Raw genomic sequence first — 17,323 nt, 5'->3', positions numbered from 1 at the left:
AGAACAAATGACCATATCTTCTAAAAGGGGGAAATTAATAACCTTTTTTCTCAAAGCAAGGATAAACCTGTGAGTTGGATGAAGAAGAGTCAGAATCAATATGGATGTTTTATTTTAAAGTAATTCAGATTGAACACAGTAAAAAAAATTTAATTATAGTGTCCGGCCAAAAAAAAAACATGACTTATAGTGAAACCCACCCTTGGATGATGGGTTAGTAGACTAAAAGCTTTAGGAATCCAAAGTATAACATATAAGTACCGGTATCAAGATCGATGCCAAAACAAGTGAAATTTGACCTTTTTAGAGAGATTAGAAAAAACCCACCTCTGGGGTCATTTGGGTGGATTTTCCATATCTCTGTCCCCCTCGTTCGATTTTGATGATTGACATCTATTTTAACCGTTAGAGCCAATAGGATCGAGGGGAAGTTCCTAAAATCCATCTAACCATTACCATTGGTGAATGAGTGATGCAGCCAGAATGCCCCGGAACCGGAAGCTGTACTCCGGTAGCTCTCAGCGCAACTATATATGAAAACTCTGTTATTGACATAAATATGAAGATGGATTATCAGTAACTAGGGATGCATATCGTTGACTTTTTTACAATACCGATACTCAACCGATACATATCGTGATACTTTGAAAATGTATCATCCCACAATGACTCCCATGAAGCGCTTTACGATATAGTTAACATGTCAAATGAATATTAAATTCAATTGTGGGGCTTCTTGGACATTTCAGTGCTGAACAAACGATGAAAAATACATAACAAAATATGAAGAAAACCGATGATGGAATATCTTTTATAACACATCGGGTGTGCCGCGTGAATAGCACATATGATTATTATAAAAGTAACTTGTTACTTTTTATAATTTAGCAACTAATAAAGTAACTTGTTTGAGAGCAGTAACTATAACTATTACTAACACTGGTATAGCCCTTATTAAAATCATTAGGTCCTCAAGTTGTAAAATGTGCTGATAACATTAAAAAAAGTTATTTTCCTCGGCATTATGAACGAGTGGGGGGCGGGGCTTAAGGGGGCGCATGCACTATGAGCGCCACATACGGGTTCTCTGCTCTGACAGCTAGGCATGCTGGGTAATCTGTGACGTTTCGCTCTCTCAAAAGTTGGGCCATTTTCTCCTCTCATAGGAAAGACAAGACCCCGCCTCCCACGCTGTATCCAGTTCTTATTAAACATCCATGGCTCACCCTTGCTGACCCGGCGCTGGGATGCATGTGGACCAGTCTCTGGTTCATGTTGTCCAGCCTCTGGTTCCCGGCCCTCTTCAGGCCGCCTGGAGTCGCTCTGCTGGCCGCCTTCATCCAGCCCGAACAGCTCCATGCTGCTCAGTCCTGAAGAGACACAGAAACACAGCTCTTTATTCTGCAGGGGACAAACAGGAGGCTGCAGGAGAGACACTCGGAGGGTCTCAATGTCGAGGATGCTTGCTTGGTAGCACATGTCTTCCGAGTCACTTGCTTCAGAAGCTAGGCAAGAATCCTTCCTGGCATTCGGAAAACGAAGAGTGGAACAGGCTAGCAAGTGTGCGTCATATGAGAGGCCCCCGCCTTACGGCATCGGTAGAATTCCAAGCATCATGGACATTGGAACCGTCCTTCGGCGGGACTCGATGACGTAGTATCCTAGAAATATTGGCTTGGAAGCCAGTTTCCTCGAGATAACCCTAACCAAGTACAGGCGCAGTGACCACAAACTGGCAATCGAAACAGGAAGACTCAAAAGATCCTGGCAACCAGAAGAGAACAGAACATGTGGTCACTGCGCGACAGAGACAGAGACAGAGACAGAGACAGAGACAGAGACAGAGACAGAGACAGAGACACACACCACACACACACTACACAACACACACACACACACACAACCACAACACACACACACCACACACACACACACACACACACACAACACACACACATCACACACACACACACACACACACACACACACACACACACACCACACACACACACACACACACAACACACACACACACACACACACACACACACACACACACACACCACACACACACACACACACACACACACACACACACACCACACACACACACACACAGTATTGAATGAGAGAGGTTCCAGGCTGTTGTGTTTAATATTCATGAGAATATTTGTAATGCTCAAATGATAATAAACATTAGCATAAAGCATATTTGTCCACTCATATGTTGATAAGAGTATTAAAAACTTGAAAAATATTCCTCTAAGGTTCCTTTAGAACAGATAAAAATGTGCGATTAATTTGCGATTAATCGTGATTACATATTTGAATCGACTGACAGCCCTAATATATATATTATATTATTATCATCGGGTATCGGTCTTGAGAAGCAGGAAGTTATCGGTTTTCAAAAAACCAATATCGTGCATCCCTACTTGTGATGCTTTCATGACAATAAAGCCCTTTTGAATTGATTGAGAGAGAGAGAGAGAGAGAGATAGAGAGAGAGAGAGAGAGAGAGAGAGAGAGAGAGAGAGAGAGGAGAGAGTTACGGGGTTGTTGTTAGCATCTGGTGCTAGCTCGGAGCTAACGGGGATTAGAAGCTGCTCGAGGGAGAGCTCTCTCCTGTCGGACTTTGAGAGGCTGAGATCACGTCAGCTCAGGGAGCTAAAGGACGGAGTGATTAGATTGTAACTTTAGTCTAAGTTATCTCAGTGGCTCTCAAACGGTTGGTCTTCTATGTAAACAAATATTTCCATCTATTAAATATAGTTTTAAAAAAACAAGTTAACAAATCATTCCACTATGTGCTATCGGTCAGTAACAAATAAAAAACACCGTTTGAAATGAGAGTGATTAGTAAACTATGCATAATTAACAAGAAAGAATGCAGACTAGATAAAGTTAATATGTGTTATTGCTGGTGAGCATATTCTAATAGTTTCTTGATTATTGAAATACATACAGTTCCGTTTCATTTGAGTGTTGAGAGCTGTATCCATACATCTCTTAATGTTGCTCTCAAAGTGCACCAGATTCATGCTTTAACTTCAATGTAAAGCATGCCCCGGACCCCCGAGAGGAGGCGAGGACCCACCTAGAGGAGGTGAAGTCCACCAACAAATAAAACAGTTCACATGGAGAGGATACTAGATAAGTTTGCACACATCATATGCACTACACATTTTCCTTGATTTGTCAACACCATAGCCCCAAATATATATTTGAAAGGCAGGAAATAGAATTAAATCGAGAAAAAATGTCATTGCGGAGGACCCCTTGTTTGTGTCCTCCCCCCCCCCTCCCCACTTCTCAAACCAAAGTTACACCCTTGATTCTAACTAACTTGATCACTAATTAAACTTTTACTCACGAGCTTCACAACAACAGTGGTCCGTGCGCGTGCAGACTGCATGGTGCAGCGCGAGCCCCTGTTCACCTTCATCTGACTCCTGTTCCTCATAAACACATCAGCGCGCGACCCTGAAGGACACAGGTGAAGCTAAAAAGACCGCGAGGCCATCGTGGATGTATAATAATAACCATGAGGTAAAGTTTACATCCGGGTACCGAGAGACCTCTGGCTGCTGCGTTCAGGGACACCAGAAAAAAAATTGGTGAGGAAATATTATTTTATTGTATTCATTTATTATTATTATTTCAAGGAATTATAATAGTATTTATTATTATTATGTTTTATTTTGAATAATTAATATTTTATTTATTATTAACATAATTTATTTTTGTATTTCAAGGAACTATTATTATTATTATGTTTTGAGGAGCTATTATTTTATTTGTATTAATATTATTATTAGCAGCATGAAAACATGTTAAAATAAATGCAAAACATACCAACAAATAATAATAATTTGTAGTAATAAAAAAGGTAATTTATATATTTACAATGCACTGTTTAATGTTCTCTTTTTGACTCGTCTAAATTCACTTTTCTGCCGACTTTCTGTCATGAACGCAGCACTAACCCATAGGAGTAACACATGCGTCACTTCCGGGGAAAAAGTACGGCTCCGCCCACTTTTGGGGGAAAACAAAGCTGTCATCTGAACAGCGGTCAATACAAATTCTGAAGTTTTTGCCAATCCGATCAGAAATGTTTGAACACCGTGGATTTGTGGATCTTCAAAGAGCCCGAGTACGGTGGCCAGTCAGGCGAACAGTTACATTAAATCATCGGAAATCGACGATCGGACTCGATATATGGTTAATAATGCAGGAGGCGATTACTGTCCATAGATGAGTAACAGCTACGTCACTTTACGGCCCCGCCCACTTTTGGGGGAAACAACCAAAGATATATCGATGGAAACAACGCTGTCATTTGAACGGCGATCGAGCCTGAAGCCACAGAGCTGCTTTGTTCTGAGAGGAAGTTCAGAAACACGTAACTCTGGATTTGTTTTAATGTTTGAGGTGCAATAAACGACACTGCAGCTTGTTGGCATGATCAAACTATTATTTCCCGCCTCGCGCATGAGAGGAACAGCTGGAGAAATTACAGCCTCGCCTACTGATTTTAACTAAAGTTTTATGAACGTGATCATCACGTCACACGTCATACGTAACCCCCACCGCCCCCTTACGTCCAACCGGAAGAGAATTCAAAACAATTTAGAATCACATGGAGCAGAGATTAGCTGCTAGGCTAATCTGACGGGTTATGAACAGATTCAAGCACGAGAGCTCCTCGTGAGGACCGGGGACTATTGTTTATGTTTACAAGTAAACAAGCGGGTTGAATGACGCAATCACAACAGCTGATCTCCAGAGTGAAGGTGAGTCTCTTTATTATATACAGAGGAGAAGTACTGCAGTACAAGTAGAAGTACTTGAGTAAAATTACAAGTATTCAGATCTTGAGTAAAAGTAGAAGTACTCAGATCTTGTACTTGAGTAAAAATAGAAGTACTCAGATCTTGTAGTAAAAGTAGAAGTACTCAGATCTTGGTACTTAGTAAAAGTAGAAGTACTCAGATCTTGTACTTGAGTAAAATAGAAGCACTCATATCTTGTACTTGAGTAAAAGTAGAAGTACTCAGATCTTGTACTTGAGTAAAAGTAGAAGTACTCAGATCTTGTACTTGAGTAAAGTAGAAGTACTCAGATCTTGTACTTGAGTAAAAGTAGAAGTACAAGATCTTGTACTTGAGTAAAAGTAGAAGTACTCAGATCTTGTACTTGAGTAAAAGTAGAAGTACTCAGATCTTGTACTTGAGTAAAAGTAGAAGTACTCAGATCCTTGTACTCGAGTAAAAGTAGAAGTACTCAGATCTTGTCTTGAGTAAAAGTAGAAGTACTCAGATCTTTAATTGAGTAAAGTAGAAGTACTCAGATCTTGTACTTGAGTAAAATAGAAGTACTCAGATCTTGTACTTGAATAAAAGTAGAAGTACTCAGATCTTGTACTTGAGTAAAAGTAGAAGTACTCAGATCTTGTACTTGAGTAAAAGTAGAAGTACTCAGATCTTGTACTTGAGTAAAAGTAGAAGTACTCAGATCTTGTACTTGAGTAAAAGTAGAAGTACTCAGATCTTGTACTTGAGTAAAAGTAGAAGTACTCAGATCTTGTACTTTAGTAAAAGTAGAAGTACTCAGATCTTGTACTTGAGTAAAAGTAGAAGTACTCAGATCTTGTACTTGAATAAAAGTAGAAGTACTCAGATCTTGTACTTGAGTAAAAGTAGAAGTACTCAGATTGTGTACTTTCGTAAAAGTAGAAGTACTCAGATCTTGTACTTCAGTAGAAGTACTCAGATCTTGTACTTGAGTAAAAGTAGAAGTACTCAGACCTTGTACTTAGTAAAAGTAGAAGTACCAGAGTGTAGGAATACTACAGTCAAAGTCCTGCATTCAAAATGTTCCTCAAGTGAAAGTAGAAAAGTATTCTCATCAAAATATAGTGAAAGACAGTAAAAGTAGTCGTTGTGCAGATTGGTCCATTTCAGAATAATATATATGATATTTTTTATAATGATTGATCATGAAAGTGTTCTCAAAGCTGGTGAAGGTGCAGCTAGTCTGAAGTACTTTGTAGACTGCAGGGTAGCTGGTGAAGGTGCAGCTAGTCTGAAGTACTTTGTAGACTGCAGGGTAGCTGGTGGAGGTGCAGCTAGTCTGAAGTACTTTGTAGACTGCAGGGTAGCTGGTGAAGGTGCAGCTAGTCTGAAGTACTTTGTAGACTGCAGGGGTAGAGCTGGTGGAGGTGCAGCTAGGTCTGAAGTACTTTGTAGACTGCAGGGTAGCTGGTGGAGGTGCAGCTAGTCTGAAGTACTTTGTAGACTGCAGGGGTAGCTGTGGAGGTGCAGCTAGTCTGAATTACTTTGTAGACTGCAGGGTAGCTGGTGGAGGTGCAGCTAGTCTGAAGTACTTTGTAGACTGCAGGGTAGCTGGTGGAGGTGCAGCTAGTCTGAAGTACTTTGTAGACTGCAGGGTAGCTGGAGGAGGTGCAGCTAGTCTGAAGTACTTTGTAGACTGCAGGGTAGCTGGTGAAGGTGCAGCTAGTCTGAAGTACTTTGTAGACTGCAGGGTAGCTGGTGGAGGTGCAGCTAGTCTGAAGTACTTTGTAGACTGCAGGGTAGCTGGTGGAGGTGCAGCTAGTCTGAAGTACTTTGTAGACTGCAGGGTAGCTGGTGGAGGTGCAGCTAGTCTGAAGTACTTTGTAGACTGCAGGGTAGCTGGTGGAGGTGCAGCTAGTCTGAAGTACTTTGTAGACTGCAGGGTAGCTGGTGGAGGTGCAGCTAGTCTGAAGTACTTTGTAGACTGCAGGGTAGCTGGTGAAGGTGCAGCTAGTCTGAAGTACTTTGTAGACTGCAGGGTAGCTGGTGGAGGTGCAGCTAGTCTGAAGTACTTTGTAGACTGCAGGGTAGCTGGAGGAGGTGCAGCTAGTCTGAAGTACTTTGTAGACTGCAGGGTAGCTGGTGAAGGTGCAGCTAGTCTGAAGTACTTTGTAGACTGCAGGGTAGCTGGTGGAGGTGCAGCTAGTCTGAAGTACTTTGTAGACTGCAGGGTAGCTGGTGGAGGTGCAGCTAGTCTGAAGTACTTTGTAGACTGCAGGGTAGCTGGTGGAGGTGCAGCTAGTCTGAAGTACTTTGTAGACTGCAGGGTAGCTGGTGGAGGTGCAGCTAGTCTGAATGACTTTGTAGACTGCAGGGTAGCTGGTGGATTTACTCCAGGTGGAACTAAAGTCTGATTCAACACTTGATTATATTTACCATCATTCATCCACATCTGAGAAGTAACTAAAGGTATTAATACATGTAGTGGAGGAAAAGTACACAGTAGCATAACATGGAAATACTCAAGTAAAGTACAAGTATCTCAACATTGTACTTAGTTACTTTACACCTCTGGTTATGTTATTGTTATAGACTTTAACTGGGAAGGACATCTAGTTCTTTTCCCCAAGGTCGCTCTGATTTCACTTTAGATAATAGACGACACAGAAGTGAAAGTGTATGTAAACAAATAAACCAGGCGAAGGTCATGAACTCAATCTGCTTATTAAGACGGACTTTTATTAACCCCTCGTGGGGAAATGGTTTCTCTGCATTCGACCCGTCCTCGTGTTAGGAGCAGTGGGCGGCCATTTTGAACGGCGCCCGGGGAGCAGTGTGGGGAACGGTGCCTTGCTCAGGGACACCTCGGTAGCACTTGGTCTTTCGGGGACTGGACCTGGTGACCTTCCAGTTGCCAAGCCGAGTCCCTATCGACGTCGCCACCACCGCCCCTACATGCTTTGGTGAAGAAGGCACGTCCGAAAATACCGAAACAAGTCCTTAAGTGTTGAAATATATTCGCTTAAAGATGGAGGTCAGAGAGGCTGGAGAGAGGCTTATTACAATCTGCTCCCGTTGTCCTTGACCTTGAAAGACAACAAGAGCCGATTTAGAGGTCACTGCTGTTTCTAAACGCTCCCCTCCCCCCCCTGCAGGAAGTCAGTATTTCTGGATCAGTTTAAGCGGGGGAAAGTTGAGTGTGTGGTGTGTGTGTGTGTGTGTGTGGTGTGTGTGGTGTGTGTGGTGTGTGTGTGGGTGTGGTGTGTACAGAGTATTTTTCACACCGTAGTTTTGCTAAATGTAAATTAAAGAGGAGTACTTCCCAACACAGACACACACACCGCACACACACACACACACACACACACCCGCACACACACACACACACACACACACACCCGCACACACACACACACACACACACACACACACACACACACCACACCCCACCCCCCCCCACCCCCCTCCCACCCACACCCCACACACACACACCCACACCCACACCCCACCCCCCACACACACCACACACACACACACACACACACACACGGGATTAATACAGTTCTATCTAATCTAATTCACTCTTTCACTCAGACAGATGTTGAAATCAGTGTCTGCAGTACAGAGGCATTGTTGAATGAGACGACCTCGAGTATGTTCCCACACACACACACACACACACACACAACACACACACACACACACACACACACACACACACCACACACACACACACCCCCCTATAACCATCTCCCCCCCTGATGTCTCCAGTCCCTGACTCTCGATGGACGCGTCTCTCCAGAAGCGCTTTGCTCCTCTGGACTACGGGATCTTTTCTCTTCTCCTCGCCGCCTCGCTGGCCATCGGACTGTACCACGCGCTGGCGGGGGGGGCGGCAGCGCACCACGCAGGAGTTTCCTGATGGCGGACCGCAGTAATGAGCTGTCTCCCCGTGTCTCTGTCTCTCATCGCCTCCTTCCAGTCGGCCGTGGGCCATCATCGGCGTCCCGGGGGAGGTCTACGCTCACGGGACGCAGTACTGGTTCCTCGGCTGCAGCTACTTCCTGGGCCTCCTCATCCCCCCGCTCACATCTTCATCCCCGTGCTGTACAGACTGAGGATCACCAGCGCCTACCAGGTGAGAGGAAGACTTCAGAGGATCCTCTGTGCATCAGATGCTCACCTTGAGGGTAACGAAGAATCAGAAACACCTTCTTAAAGCATCTCAGACTCCGGCTGAATGGTCCCAGATCTCTCTTCAGTCACGATTTAATTATATAAATAAAATAATAATAACATTTATATAAAATGAAAAATGAGAACGGTATCCGTGTTGTTGATGTGTAATATCACAGTGTTACGTTGATTTGTTTGTCCTCCTCGGACCATGCTCTACGCAGTGGGGGTGTGTGAGAAAAAGACACTGATTGGTGTGTGAAACGTGATGGCGGAGTGCGAGTTATGAAGAGAGAGACGAAAGTGGTCAGAAAAGGAAAAGTAACTAGTCTGTATGCAACAGTGTCAATGTCACTGATTAGTCTGAAGAACGTAATAAACGGAGGTTCTTCCCACGGCACCCGAACGCCCCGTTTTCATCCCCTCGAAGTGTCCGGGGCGGCTGGTCACCCGGCTGACAGCGAGCCGAGTCAGAAACCACCGGTGTGTATTCGAAACTACGGTTTTTAGTGGTGGCGTCTTGATCCTTGTCTACAGGTTACTGGCCACCTCTATCGGGGTTGTGGGTTTTGACGCGCCTCGCTTTGTTTCCAAACAATTCAGCGGAGATCGTAGTCCGATGAGCTGTAGTCATTGATCCACCCGGTAACATACGGGAGGACACATGTCTTCGTAGTAACTCAAAAGTGTATCATTTTCCAAAGGAACAAAAAGAACACGGTCAAAAGACTTTTCCCGTTCCCCCGTGCATCACCCCGCCGTGTCCTATCCACCCATAGGCAATCGCCGCGCACGTGATACTGACGCCACATACCAAATAATAAGTGAGCCGTAAATCAATGCATTTGAAACCATAGTGTGACTCACAACAGATAGCCGATACTTTACAGTATAATCTAATTTATATTATTATTAAGCCTAACATTCAGACATTACTAACACAAGGACAAATGGCTCTAACACCGTATGTAGAAAGGAAACATCCAATCAGATCTTGTTCTGGGTCTCTGGGCAGAATGCAGAAGCACTTCATGCCGTCTTGTTGTTTTTAAGGTTGAAGTGGAAGTGCAGCAGGTGGAGATGAAGTCGTTGTGAGTTCCCTTTCAAGACGACAATTCGGGGGGGGGGCCAACCCTCCCGATTTCACTGTCCTCCCCCGGTTTCCTCCCGGGTCACATTTCTCCCGATTTCTGACAAATTCAGATTTACTCACGACTGTTTCCGCTCGGACTTTAATACACCATTGTTTGGTTTCCATGGTAGCGCGTCTCTTTAGCAGCGCGCGCGACTGAAAGTCTGAGAGGGGTGAGGAAGATATATCACAGAAAACAGAACAAGAATCGATATCTCGACCCCCCGCGCGCGCGCTCCCGATGTCTGAGGTCTCAAGGTTGGCATGTATGGTCCAGACTTCCAGGTGAGCGGCGTGTCCTTCAGCCTAACGTGATCCTCTGCGCATCGGATGCTCACCTCGAACGCTCCACGGGGAACGAAGACTCAAAACACAGTCTGAAGTTAAACGTTCTTAAAACATCTCAGACTCCGGCTGAAGGGTCCCAGACTCTCTTCTGTCGCTAGGTGATACTGTGCTGGCGTTGCCTCATCTTGAACAAGCTGTGCGAAATAAGCTGCAAAGCATTAGAAAAATCAAATGAGTACACTCCCAAGGTCTGGAAGATAAGCAGGCAGCTGTGAGGAGTTCCTATCGCAGGGTGTCTTCTCACTACAGTGCTTTACTTTACGTAGAGAGCATGTGTTACATCTCGCACCTGAGCCGACATGACGGCAATGAAGAAACTAAATGCATGTGATGCAGTTTTTCCTCAGATCCTGTTCTGTCTCTGCAGGTGAAACGTACTTGAGAAGCTACATTTAAAGGTCATTCAAACCTCCCCATGAGCCTCTGTGCATCAGATGCTCGCCCAGTGGGAGCTTGAACGCACCACGGCGGAACGAAGTACACCCTGTAGGGAGAAACACTCTGACTCAGAGAAGACCTGTCTGTGCTGCCCCAGAACGCCTCGATGGACATTTCTCTGTTTCCATAGTTTGCTTCCTGGGTTCTGTGACGTGTGAACACCCAGATCAACAACAGAGGACCGGATTGGCCCAAATGGACCAATCCGTGGAGCTCTCACTCACCAGAGGCCTGTCCTACGAAGCCGGTTCAACCTAACCTGATATGTTGGAGTTAGCCGGTCGGCCTAATCCAAAACATACGCGCTCTCGCTAAGCGGTCCTACGACGCGGGTTATCAAGTGGCTCGCTCAGCCAAGCCGTGTCCTATCTAGTTAGGTGTTCACATGAGAGGGGGTGGGATCTGGAGCATTCGACCAATCACAGACATGGAGAAGCCACTGACAGCGCAGCGTCATACTTAGTGCTGCGTACCGGCAAGCCGAACCGGTACTGCTGGACTTGTAAAACGTTTCGGTTCAAGTCCGGTTAAAAACCGGAACGTCGGGAACCGGTACTTGGACTCGCAAAAAAACTAGCACTGACGTATATTCTGGTGTCTGTGGTTATTTAAACATTCCCTGATCAACGTTATTCAGCGTCAATAAATGAGTGCTAATCCCAGTGTGCTCAGTGTCCAACACACATGTCATTTCACCTTCGATTCACGGTTTGAAGACGTAGCATTTCGCCACATGCTAATGCTAACCGGAAATGAAGAATTTTCAGAATAAAAGTATTAAGTTAATAGTGTGAACTTCCGGTTTTTTCAGAATAAAACTGATTTAAGTTAAATAGTGTATTAATTCAAATTACGCCATATCAACATTGATTTTAATTTCTAACAGTATGTATGTACATCACTATGTATGTAGTATGTACTGTATAATGTACACATGTAGAGTTGTAGAAAAGACAGTGGTGTACAGACAGTACAGTACACTCTGACTGTACAGTCACTAGAGCCTATACTGTATAGTAGGTGTGTAACAGTGTAATGCGTATAGTCCTACTCTACACTCTACCTTTCAGCAACGTTTTAGGGATTTAGGCTCAGTCAGCTCAGGGACTGTTTGGTTACTTTAGTTGGTAAATGAAAAAAATGTTTGAACTTGTAGTAGTTCACTAGTTGCTGTCATAAGTCATTGTAGACTAAGTGGCAAAAAATGTTTTTTTTACATTTGTACTTTGTAGAGGAAATGTGGACACAAGTTGGAAGGGAGCGCAATAAACCTGATGAGTTTGAATTTGAGTTGATTATGAGTTCATTTTTCAATTGATAATTAGCACACAATAAGTTCACTTTAGTTACTCACACAACTTGACACAAGCCATGGGTTCAGGTCCGGACTTATAAGTCCGGACCTGAACCTGAATGTGAGTCCAGGTACGCAGCACTAGCCATACTTCCTGAATGAAAAGTGAACTCTAATATCAGACACATGAAGAAGTTAAACTTTAAACATGACTTGAACACTTGATCAGGATCAAAGCCTCAGAGCTGCAGCTGCAAGGTGAACACAGCTGGAGCAGAGCAAGTGTTGGAATGCGTCCATCAGCAGGTTCATGATGTCACGGCCCGTCTAACACACCGTCTGACTCTCATCACCTCTGACTCAGAGTTTCCTCAACTCAACGTGTTGCTGACATAATGCTTCATCCAGTCTGTGGCGCTGAGAGTGCTGCACGGCCAGACACGCTCAGGGACTCGGATCAGAGACATGTGATACATCATGAAGTGATGTGCCGCGGACTGGACTCAGTGTACTCGATCCGGGTTCTGATGCTGACTGGACTCAGTGTTACTCTGATCCGGGTACTGATGCTGACTGGACTAGTGTACTCTGATCCGGGTACTGATGCTGACTGGACTTAGTGTACTCTGATCCGGGTACTGATGCCTGACTGGACTTAGTGTACTCTGATCCGGGTACTGGATGCTGACTGGACTTAGTGTACTCTGATCCGGGTACTGATGCTGACTGGACCTTAGTGTACTCTGATCCGGGTACTGATGCTGACTGGACCAGTGTGCTCTGATCCGGGTACTGATGCTGACTGGACTTAGTGTACTCTGATCCGGGTACTGATGCTGACTGGACTTAGTGTACTCTGATCCGGGTACTGATGCTGACTGGACTTAGGTGTACTCTGATCCGTGTTACTGATGCTGACTGGACTTAGTGTACTCTGATCCGGGTACTGATGCCGACTGGACTTAGTGGTACTCTGATCCGGTACTGATGCTGACTGGACTTAGTGTGTCTCTGGATCCGGGGTACTGATGCTGACTGGACTTAGTGTACTCTGATCGGGTACTGATGCTGACTGGACTTAGTGTACTCTGAATCCGGGTACTGATGCTGACTGGACTTAGTGTACTCTGATCCGGGTACTGATGCTGACTGGACCTTAGTGTACTCTGATCCGGGTACTGATGCTGACTGGACTTAGTGTGCTCTGATCCGGGTACTGATGCTGACTGGACTCAGTGTACTCTGATCCGGGTACTGATGCTGACTGGACTAGTGTACTCTGATCCGGGTACTGATGCTGACTGGACTTAGTGTACTCTGATCCGGGGTTCTGATGCTGACTCGGACTTAGTGTACTCTGATCCGGGTACTGATGCTGACTGGACTTAGTGTGCTCTGATCCGGGTAGCTGATGCTGACTGGACTTAGTGTACTCTGATCCGGGTACTGATGCTGACTGTACTTAGTGTGCTCTGATCCGGGTACTGATGCTGGCTGGACTTAGTGTGCTCTGATCCGGGTACTGATGCTGACTGGACTTAGTGTTCTCTGATCCGGGTACTGATGCTGACTGACTTAGTGTGCTCTGATCCGGGTACTGATGCTGACTGGACTTAGTGTGCTCTGATCCGGTACTGATGCTGACTGTACTCAGTGTACTCTGATCCGGGTACTGATGCTGACTGGACTCAGTGTACTCTGATCCGGGTACTGATGCTGACTGGACTTAGTGTACTCTGATCCGGGTACTGATGCTGACTGGACTTAGTGTACTCTGATCCGGGTACTGATGCTGACTGGACTTAGTGTACTCTGATCCGGGTACTGATGCTGACTGGACTCAGTGTACTCTGATCCGGGTACTGATGCTGACTGGACTCAGTGTACTCTGATCCGGGTACTGATGCTGACTGGACTCAGTGTACTCTGATCCGGGTACTGATGCTGACTGGACTCAGTGTACTCTGATCCGGGTACTGATGCTGACTGGACTTAGTGTACTCTGATCCGGGTACTGATGCTGACTGGACTTAGTGTGCTCTGATCCGGGTACTGATGCTGACTGGACTTACTGTACTCTGATCCGGGTACTGATGCTGACTGGACTCAGTGTACTCTGATCCGGGTTCTGATGCTGAGGCAGATATTTAAGAGCTCTCTTAACGCTGATGTTCTAACAGTCAGACTGCTCTGGAGATGGAGCTGATGTTCTGTTCACGTTCACACAGTCGTGATTTCTGCCGCCGTCTTTCCTTTCTCCTGTGATATGACTTGATCGCTTTGAACTCCGCACACTGAGCTCTGATTGGTCAGCAGGCGGTGCTTTCACTGAGCTGAGCTCTTAGCCTGCAGCCTAACCTGCTCCGGGGCAGGCTAGCCGCTCAGCATCAGTTACCATGGAGATCTAGCCGCTAAGAAGAGAACCAGCTTCGTGGGACCGGAGAGCCGGAGTCACCCTGAAGTTAGCCGCTCAGAGAACATCCGGCTTCGTAGGACAGACCTCAGGACCCCCTGGCTAACTAACAGGGAGTCCTTTGACTTGCATGGAGCTCCCTGGTTGGTAACAGACGAGTTGGGATGGTGGAGAAATGCTCTCCGCAGATTCTCACAGCGCTATGAACCTTTTCTTTCTCAGTATCAAGCCACACTTATTGTGTTTACTTCGGCTGTGAGTGTGTGTGTGCTCAGGATGAGTTTTCGCTTGTTCTCGCTGTATCGCCGACCCGGAAACCTGTCCGCTCCTCGCAGCAGCAACGAGCTGCACACACGTCTCTGAAATGTACATCATTGCAGCAAAGAGACGGTGCATGAATTCAATGTATCCCGAGAGGAGGAACTCACCGTTGTTGTTGTTGTTGTTGTTGTTGATGTTGTTGTTGTTGTTCCTCAGTATCTGGAGCTGCGGTTCAGTAAGGCGGTGAGAATCTGTGGGACGGTGACCTTCATCTTCCAGACGGTGAGTTCAAGGCCTCACATGATAAACAGCACAAACACACTTTATAATAACCAGAGTCTGAAGTAAACAACAACAATCAACGTTCCTCTCCAAACAAAACAAATTGTTAATTTGTTTTTTATTTACAGCAACAACGGGGGAAATAACAACACAAATAATATATAAAAAAATACTTTAGAATCCTCCAAAACACACTTAGTTATTAATAATGTTTTAGTATTTAAATGTGTTTAAAGAAACATAAAACAAAGAAACTAATTGTTTTTAAAATGAAAATATTTATACAAATAAGTTGAAATGAAGAAAACCACATTAGTCATTTAACATAACTAACGTGGTTAATTCAGTGTATACAGTATGTTTATTTACATGTTTACAAGTCAATACTCTCTGTCCCTGCAGGTTGTGTACATGGGGCTGTGTGTGTACACTCCTGCCTTCGCACTGAACGCAGGTCAGAACATATTTCATTTGTTTTAGTCAAATATTTGTATTTATTTATATAATTGTACTTAAAGGTGGGGTACGTAGTTCCCTTCAGAAACACTTGTTATATTCCATGGACATCCCGATAGCAATGAATACATCAAATGCTTTGACAATAAATACAGACGAACATGTCATCTGTGGAAGCCGTGGCGCTGTGAAAAGCACGACCAATCATCTGCCTCGGCCCGGGTCAGATGATTGGCCGACCTGCCTGTCAGCTAGGGCAGAATTGCGATATTTGTTTTGAAGCGACCCAACGGAAGTTTATTGTAAAATGCGGCCATAACTCCGGTTAGGAAGGTCGCATCAACGTGCTCCCGTTCTCCAGCGCCCCGCATCCTGAGCTACGAGTGAAAGAACTAAACTTACATGAAACTTCCGTTGGGTTTGCTTTAAAGTAAAGCTTCAGTTTCAGACTCTGTAATAGAAACACGTGATGGAGCATCACTAACCTGACTCAGAAAGCATCTAAAGCTCCGTTGGAAGCCTCTGGAAAGGGCAGGCACTTTCAAGGGCACTTGGCAGGTGATTGGATCAATCTTCTGTCTATCACCTTCTATCATGGGCCTCTTCTGATTGGTTAACAATGGCTGGTACATGTGATTCTGATTGGTGTGGATGACTGAAGAACAACACAATGTGCTGACGCTTCTACTGGTCAGATTTGCATAAACGTGGTTTGATTGGCCTACGGCTAGCGCTTCTACTGTCAGATTTGCATAAACGTGTTTGATTGGCTAGCGCTTCTACTGTCAGATTTGCATAAACTTGTTTGATTGGCTAGCGCTCTACTGTCAGATTTGCATAAACGTGTTTGATTGGCTAGCGCTTCTACTGTCAGATTTGCATAAACGTGGTTTGATTGGCTAGCGCTTCTACTGTCAGATTTGCATAAACGTGTTTGATTGGCTAGCGCTTCTACTGTCAGATTTGCATAAACGTGGTTGATTTGGCTAGCGCTTCTACTGTCAGATTTGCATAAACGTGTTTGATTGGCTAGCGCTTCTACTGTCAGATTTGCATAAACGTGTTTGATTGGCTAGCGCTTCTACTGTCAGATTGCAAACGTGGTTTGATGGCTAGCGCTTCTACTGTCAGATTTGCATAAACGTGTTTGATTGGCTAGCGCTTCTACTGTCAGATTTGCATAAACGTGGTTTGATTGGCTAGCGCTTCTACTGTCAGATTTGCATATAACGTGTTTGATTGGCTAGCGCTTCTACTGTCAGATTTGCATAAACGTGGTTTGATTGGCTAGCGCTTCTACTGTCAGATTTGCATAAACGTGGTTTGATTGGCTAGCGCTTCTACTGTCATTTTTGCATAAAACGTGGTTTGATTGGCTAGCGCTTCTACTGTCAGATTTGCATAAACGTGGTTTGATTGGCTAGCGCTTCTACTGTCAGATTTGCATAAACGTGTTTGATTGGCTGACGCTTCTACTGTCAGATTTGCATACACGTGGTTGATTGGCTGACGCTTCTACTGTCAGATTTGCATACACGTGGTTTGATTGGCTGACACTTCCAGCTCAGCTTCAAAAGTTGAGCAATGTTTGTTGGTTGTTTTTATTATAGGATTTTAATGAATACATGTTTTCTCTCAGTGACTGGATTTGAGATTTGGGGCGCCGTGCTGGCCATCGGACTCTGTTTGCATGATTTACACAACCATCGTAAGTAATAGCTTTTTTT

General features: G+C 44.8%; 1 protein-coding gene across 1 annotated transcript in view; it reads left to right on the top strand.

Moving 5' to 3' along the window:
- The first annotated feature begins 4,058 nt into the window (after positions 1–4,058).
- LOC117442047 (sodium-dependent multivitamin transporter-like) overlaps positions 4,059–17,323 on the top strand; it is a 14,617-nt gene continuing 1,352 nt past the window's right edge. The window contains exons 1-5 of the mRNA XM_034078041.2: positions 4,059–4,796; positions 8,568–8,934; positions 15,075–15,140; positions 15,543–15,594; positions 17,236–17,304. Of these exons, the coding sequence (XP_033933932.1) occupies positions 8,734–8,934; positions 15,075–15,140; positions 15,543–15,594; positions 17,236–17,304 (388 nt within the window). The 5' untranslated portion in view covers positions 4,059–4,796; positions 8,568–8,733. The remainder of the gene's footprint in view (positions 4,797–8,567; positions 8,935–15,074; positions 15,141–15,542; positions 15,595–17,235; positions 17,305–17,323) is intronic.

This window comes from Pseudochaenichthys georgianus, unplaced genomic scaffold (assembly GCF_902827115.2).
Source record: "Pseudochaenichthys georgianus unplaced genomic scaffold, fPseGeo1.2 scaffold_264_arrow_ctg1, whole genome shotgun sequence".
Classification (NCBI taxonomy): domain Eukaryota; kingdom Metazoa; phylum Chordata; class Actinopteri; order Perciformes; family Channichthyidae; genus Pseudochaenichthys; species Pseudochaenichthys georgianus.
Note: the sequence above shows the minus strand (reverse complement) of the source record. Positions and strands in the feature narration are given on the sequence as shown.